Source organism: Phyllostomus discolor, chromosome 3 (genome assembly GCF_004126475.2).
Source record: "Phyllostomus discolor isolate MPI-MPIP mPhyDis1 chromosome 3, mPhyDis1.pri.v3, whole genome shotgun sequence".
Taxonomy (NCBI): Eukaryota; Metazoa; Chordata; class Mammalia; order Chiroptera; family Phyllostomidae; genus Phyllostomus; species Phyllostomus discolor.
The window spans coordinates 1,368,458-1,374,868 of NC_040905.2; the positions used below are offsets into that span (position 1 = coordinate 1,368,458).

Consider the following 6,411-nt stretch of genomic DNA (forward strand, 5'->3'; position numbering starts at 1 on the left):
CCTCTGGCGCTCCGGAGAGGGCAGCCCCTCCCGCGCGCGGCCGCCCCCGCCCCTCGGCGCCACCCGGCCACGCGCCTGCCGGGAGCTCCCGACGGCTCCCTAGCCCGCGGGCGCCCGGAGGAGCGCAGGGTGCGGGTCGCCGCCTCTGAGCTGCCTGCGGGGTTCCTGGGTCGAGGCCGGCGGGCAGGCGCGATGCAGGCGTGCGAGGGCGCCACGGCGGGACGCCGGGCCTTCGACAGCATCTGCCCCAACCGGATGCTGGAGCTGCGAGGCCGGGCCCTCGGGAAGCCGGAGAAGGCAGAGAGGAAGGTGGGGCGGGGCCTGGGGCCTGGGGCCCGGCGGGGCCGCACGCCCTGGGTCCCCAGGGCTGACCCACCCTTCGATTCCGTGCCCGCCTAGTTCGCCCCTCCGCGGACGTTCTTCTCCGGTTGCAGCGGCGGCAGCTCGGTGTCGGTGTACGAGGACCCTCCGGGCGCCGAGCCCCTTACGCTGCCTGGTGAGCCCGGTGGCCCTGCGCGCGACCCTTCGGGTTCCCAGTGCCGGGCAGGTGGGGCACACGCGGCGGGGAAGAGCTGCTCTGCCCGGGTCCCTGCGTCCTGGCCGGAGGCTCACCATCAGCCCGCGGGTCTCCGGTTCTTCCCGCGCAGCCCTCACCACCATAGACCTGCAGGACCTGGCCGACTGCTCGCTCCTCGGGCCCGACGCGCCGCCTGCCGGTGACTCGGCCCCCTGGCAGGTACCTCCCTTTCCTCGTGGCTCCCTTCTGCCTCCCGTGCCTAGACTCTGGCTTCGGGGTCACGGGTGTGTTCCCGCAAAGGCTTGTCGCCCGTGGGGAGCGCAGACACGTCTGGCTAGTGAGGGGACGTGGGGCCGGAATCCCGGCCTGGAAGATCAGATTTCCTCCTTCCTACGGCGGCCGCCTTCTCAGAGCTGTTCTGACCGATCCGGCAGGGGGCTCACCTGGAGCGCGCCCCCGCCAGACCCGCCTCTGGTCTCCTTCTTATCCATTCCCTGGAGCTTCTTCCATCGCTCACCCAGGCACCAGGTGCTCGCTTGGCATCGGACTCGTCTTGTCTGTTCCCCCAACGCGCCCTCCCCGGCCTTGCGTGCCCCTTTCCCATCGCCTGGGTGTCTGCGGAGTGTGCAGGTCGGAGGTTATACCACTTCTGGATGGAGACCGGGAAGGATGGAGAGAGTTTACACCTGCCGGAAGCGGGAAGAGGAGCAGAGGACTCTGGGAGCAATCCGCAGAAAACGCGCGTCTCGGCAGAGGGGCCCTGCGGCAGTTCTAAAGTTTCCTTTTCTTCCCTCCAAAGGCTCGCGTTACCTACCCTCACGGGACAGAGGCATTTGACGTTTTTCTTTCCCCCAAAACCTGTCTTCTTACTTCTGGAACACTCTGGCGCTGGCCAGGGCTGACCCTCCCTGGGGCCGGTGGTGGAACCTCCCAGCTCTGGTGCCCGGCAGGCCCAAGGCCTGCTCACCTCTGGACATGGAGTGCCCGGAAGGACAGGCGGTCCCAGCTAAATGCAACCTGGAAGACCGCCAGTCCAGCCTCCTGGTGGCAGGTGCCGGGGACAGGAGCCGGTGGGGACCAACCCAGCACGGAGCCCCCTCAGACATGACTGCCTCCTACAGCTGCAGTCGGGGATGCAGCAGAGCTTCCCGGGCCTCCACCCCCACCCCAGTGCCCCTGAGAACTGGGACAGAGCCCCGGGGTCTGGGGGAGGTGGCCAGCCAGAGCAGAGGTGGTCCAGGTGAAAGGTAAGAGTGGGCGTGGCCCTGTGGAGGCCGTTCTGTGGTTCTTTTTAGTTCCGGAAGCTCAGATAAGGAGAGACAGAGTCTGCACGCCTTCCCAGGGGCCCAGAGCCCACACCCCCCCCCCCCCCAGCCACCCCGCCCAAGGCTGGGAGGCTCTGGCTGAATGTTCGCCGCAGGACACAGAACTGCAACGTGACATTACGTCCGTGTTAGAGTTTGTTTGGGTCTGGGTTGTTGGAGGAATGCCAGATTTGTATGTCACTGGGGAGGCAGGATCGAAGGTCCAAGGACAGCGGTCACACAAGACGGCCCAGGAGGCCCAAGACTTCTCCTGGGGAAGACAGCTGGTGCGGGAGGGAGGGAGGCCCCTGGCCCGTCCCGGCCACACGGCCCAGCCCCTCCTGCTGGGGAAGGCGGTCAGAGGGAAGTGCCCTGGAAGAGCCTGAGAACCAGCCAGCGCGGGTCACAACCAGCTCAGAGGGAGCGTTTCCCGCGCCCTCATCATCGCTGTTGGCCTCCAGGCTGCTGGCGGCCTGGGCCTGTCTGCAGTCTCCGCGGAGAGGGCAACCTCCCTGCCCTCGGCAGAGGGGTCTCCTGCCCTGTCCTCTCCTGTCCAGTGCCTCCCACCAGGGCGGGACTCAAGCCTGGGCGTTTCCAGGCCCCCCCTCCTCCCTCAGCTCCCTGCCCTGCAGCCTCAGTCCCCAGCTGGTGCCAGCAGCACCCACCCCCCCCAATGAAGCCCTCCGCCCTGAGGAAACCGACTCAGACCCTGTGTGAAGCCAGGGTCAGAATAAGTGTTTCTCACAGATATCTGAGTAGCGTAAAGACAGGCTTTAGGGGGGAGGCAAAGGAATCACCAATCCACAGTAGGGCAACGAGCAGAGCAGAGATTTTCGGTGGGCTTGCTGGAGGCGCCCCCACACCGTGTCCCCCAAAGACTGCTTCCCAGCCTGGCTGCGCTGGACGCCAGGCTCTCCCGAAAGGCTGGTGAAGCCAGAGGCACTGCGGCCTAGAGGCAGGAGGACCGCAAGGGGCGCCCGCATCCTGGGGCAGGAGCCCCAGTTCTGCGATTCCACAGCTGGGCGACAAGCGGACAATTCCGGTTCCCTGACCTTGATTCAGAGGAGGAGGAGGAGGAGCCGCGTCCTGGGCCCAGCCTGCTTCCCACGTCGGTGTGAGAAGTAACAGAGGGACTCTGTGTAGAATTGAAACGTCCAGGAATTAAGGGATGGGAAGTTCCTGGACGCCCGCCCCCCCCCCCCAGGCACACTGCAGGAACCCAGGAGAGTGCGCAGTTCAGGACGCTGCAGGTGCCGCGCACTGTACGGGGCAAAGTCAGCTCGGATTTTTTAAGAAGCGAGAGCAACAGGGCGACCCCTGCAGCGTGCGGAACGGGAGCTCTTTCCACAGCGTCTCTGCCCCTGCGTCTTAGCCGACCGTTTCCTTTGGGGGGGGGGGGGGAGGACCGGTCTAGTGTGACCGAGCCTGGGCGCAAAATATGGCCTCAAGCCACTGCCTTGTGAGGCCCTGCACCGGGTAGGGTCCTGGGAGGAAGGGCCGGGGCTTGGGTGTTCTCGCGGCGCGCTCCGGGACCTAGAGCGTTGGCTCCTCGGGCTGTAGCAGGTGAGTCGGCTGGCGCTGAGGTCCCCTGGCGCTGGAGGGGCGTGCCGCAGGCAGCTGATTGGCTGGTGGCCGGCCAATGGGGCGACGTGAGGACCCGGACCAGACTGACTGCAGTGGGGGGGAGGGGGAGGTGCCCGCTGGACGCCCGGCTGCCCTGCTGGGCGCTAAGGGCCGGAACCTGACGCAGCAGCGCATGGTGGGGGCAGGGGGGGGGGGTGCACGGCGCGACCTTTGCAGACCCGGTCCGCACGTCGTGCACCCGCCCCGCGCCATGGCGGTGCAGGGCTGCTGGGTCCCGCGTCTCGGATGGGGCTTCGATTGTCAGGGAGGAGGCCCAGCTGCGAGCGCAAGTGCGTGCAGACCCGCCGCGGAGCGGAGCCCCCACCGAGCACGGCTGTCGGAGCAGGGCGTGTCCGGGGCCTGTCAGGCTCCACGCTAAGCAGTTCACACCTCTGCTTTGTTTCAGAGCCCCGCCGCCCCGCCACCGGCGGCGGACTTCGACCTGCAGGATTTCAGGGACACGGTGGAGGATCTCATCGCAGGCAAGTGAGGTGTCTCTGCGGCTCAGGGACGGCGGGGTGTCCCCGCCAGGTGAGGCCGGTTCCGATTTCCTGGCCGGGGAGGCGGGAAACCCAGCACCTAGCAGCGGCTCTGCCAGCGGCTCGTCCAAGGGCCAGGCTCTCGGTATTTGGCGGACCTCGGGCTTCCTGGAGGAGAAGAGGAATCGCAGGGTCTCCAGCGCTTTCTCGGGTTGCGAGTGTGAGATCCGGGGCAGGCCCCGCTCTGCCCTGCGGCCGGAGAGGCGAGCGGCAGGGCCGGTGGGGCGCCTGCTGCGAGTGCGCAGGTATCGGGGAGGGCCTGGGAACCGCGGGGATGCGGGGCGAGGACCGCTTCACTTACCCAAGAGAGGTCTCTGCGCAGCCCTGCATCCGCGAGCCACCCTGTCCCTGTCCCAGGGGGCGCCAGTCCGAGGCTGCGAACCCCGCTCCCGCTCTCCCGCAGACTCGTCCTCCTTGATGTCGCCTCCCCTGGCCAGCGGAGACTTCCCCTTCTCTCCTTGCGACGCACTGCCCTTCGGACCCTGCCTGCCCCAGCCGCTGGACCCGCTCGCCCTGCCGCCGCCGCCGCGCCCTGTGGAGGCGCTCCACTCGGAGCAGTACTGGAAGGAGGTGGCGGACCAGAACCAGAGGGCGCTGGGGGACGCGCTGGTTGAGAACAACCAAGTAGGGACCCTGGGTCGGCGGCTGGCAATGCTGGGGCGGGACAGGGTGTGGGCGCCGGAGACCTGGGAAGCGGTGGGCCCGCAGGTGGCCCACGGAGCCGCCCTGGCTCCAGGGCCCCGCCTCTGCTCCCAGCTGCACTAGGTGGGAATGCTCTTACCCCGCCAGGGTTTTAACAGGGCCACCCTGTTACTGAGGGTTTTCTGTGCGCCTGGCGTTGTGCTCCCCAGCTTGCGCTCTCCTCGCCTTTCACGCCGTGTCCCACTCGGTGTCCTTTGAGCTGGACGCCCTTACTGGCCCCGCTCTGCAGGCAAGGAGACTGAGCTATGGGAAGGCTGAGCCTCAGAGGCGGAACCCCTCTGCCTGTTGCCCAGTCATTTCCTCTTCACCGCCAGCCACGCCAGGGGTTAGGGGACGTGCATTTCGTCCGAGTGCTCTGTTCCAAAAGAAGATCCTAATTCCCAGCAGTGTAACTGCTCCCGGCCCGTTCCTGATTGGACGCGAGTTAGGTCCCGGCTTCCCTCGCGCAGAGCACCCTGACAAGGCCCAGCGCGGTGCCTGCCGCTCAGGGTCCCCGTCTCCCGCAGCTGCACGCGACGCTGACCCAGAAACAGGAGGAGATCGCATCGCTCAAGGAACGCAACGTGCGGCTGAAGGAGCTGGCCAGTCGAACCCGGCACCTGGCCTCGGTGCTGGACGTAAGAGGGGCGCGCCCGAGGGATGCTGCGGGCAGTCGGAAATGGCCTGTATGCCCGCCCCCGCTCCCAGTGTGGGGCTGGGGCTAGGTGGAGGACGGAGAGGCCCCCAGCTGGGAGTCCCCGGAGTCACTTGCAGGGGCACACCTGAAGCGCCCAGGTGTCCTCCGTGCGCCCGACGCCGGTCCCAGGCGGCGCCCCTCCTCCTGTCTTGTAGAAGCTGATGATCACGCAGGCCCGGGATTGCGGGGCGGCCGCCGAGCCCTGCCTGCTCAAGGCCGCTGCCAAGAGGAGCCTGAAGGAGCTGCTGGCGGCCACGGGGCAGGACTGCGCGCAAGCGGACGCCATCCTGAGGGATATCTCCGATCACTGCGACGAAGCGCTGCAGAGCCGTGACCCCAAGCGGCTCCGCCTGCAGCCGGAGTCGGCGAGCCTGACCCGCCCGCCCGGGCAGCTGCACGGCGCCTTCCGCGGGCTGCGCACGGACTGCAGCGCGCGCGCGCTGGACCTGAGCCACGGCGAGCTGGAGGAGGGCGGCTCCTTCTGCACCCCCATCCGCAGCCACAGCACCATCCGCACCCTCGCCTTCCCCCAGGGCAACGCCTTCACCATTCGGACGGCCAACGGGGGTTACAAGTTCCGCTGGGTCCCCAGCTGAGCTGGCGTGCGGTCCCTCCGAAACGTTGCCCGCACCCTGAGCGCAGCGCCTGGAGGCTCAGCGGGCGGGGCTGGAACTGTTTCCTGCACCCGGCTTCTCAGACTCCCCGGCGGGGCCAGGGCCCCCCGACGCTGATGTTTTCCAGGAGCAAATCTCAACACTGACGCACTGGCAGTTCTGGGACAAACGCTGTCCATCCCCCCCACCTTCGCAGCGGGCCAGCACGAGTGCACGCGTAAACGCACACGTGTGTGTGCGTGCGCCCCGCGGTCCATCCGCCTTCCATCCCGCACTGTCAGCGCTGGGAGGGGCTTAGAACCCACTTAGCTATTTTATCGTGTAAAGTGCCCTGGTTGTATAAGAGGGAAAAGGAGGATTTAAGAAATCGAGTCATTTCTACAACAAGAGGCATTCTTGGGGACTTCCAGTCGCTCACACTCACTACTCAGGCTGC

The 6,411-nt window shown here is 67.3% G+C and overlaps 1 protein-coding gene across 1 annotated transcript; it reads left to right on the plus strand.

The window, feature by feature from the left end:
• The first annotated feature begins 126 nt into the window (after nucleotides 1–126).
• On the plus strand, nucleotides 127–6,155 carry MCIDAS (multiciliate differentiation and DNA synthesis associated cell cycle protein). The gene is made up of 7 exons (XM_028505414.2): nucleotides 127–309; nucleotides 400–496; nucleotides 648–736; nucleotides 3,851–3,926; nucleotides 4,387–4,607; nucleotides 5,192–5,302; nucleotides 5,517–6,155. Exons 1-7 carry the CDS (start codon nucleotides 193–195, stop codon nucleotides 5,955–5,957), a joined length of 1,152 nt encoding a protein of 383 aa, XP_028361215.1. The 5' UTR covers nucleotides 127–192; the 3' UTR covers nucleotides 5,958–6,155.
• Nucleotides 6,156–6,411: the final 256 nt, after the last annotated feature.

Excerpts from the sequence above, each read along its gene's own strand:
- MCIDAS (XM_028505414.2), top strand. The coding sequence starts at position 193 with ATGCAGGCGTGCGAGGGCGCCACGGCGGGACGCCGGGCCTTCGACAGC. Across the intron at positions 737-3,850 it reads GTGACTCGGCCCCCTGGCAG|AGCCCCGCCGCCCCGCCACC; the intron begins GTACCTCCCTTT and ends GCTTTGTTTCAG. Across the intron at positions 4,608-5,191 it reads CGCTGGTTGAGAACAACCAA|CTGCACGCGACGCTGACCCA; the intron begins GTAGGGACCCTG and ends CGTCTCCCGCAG.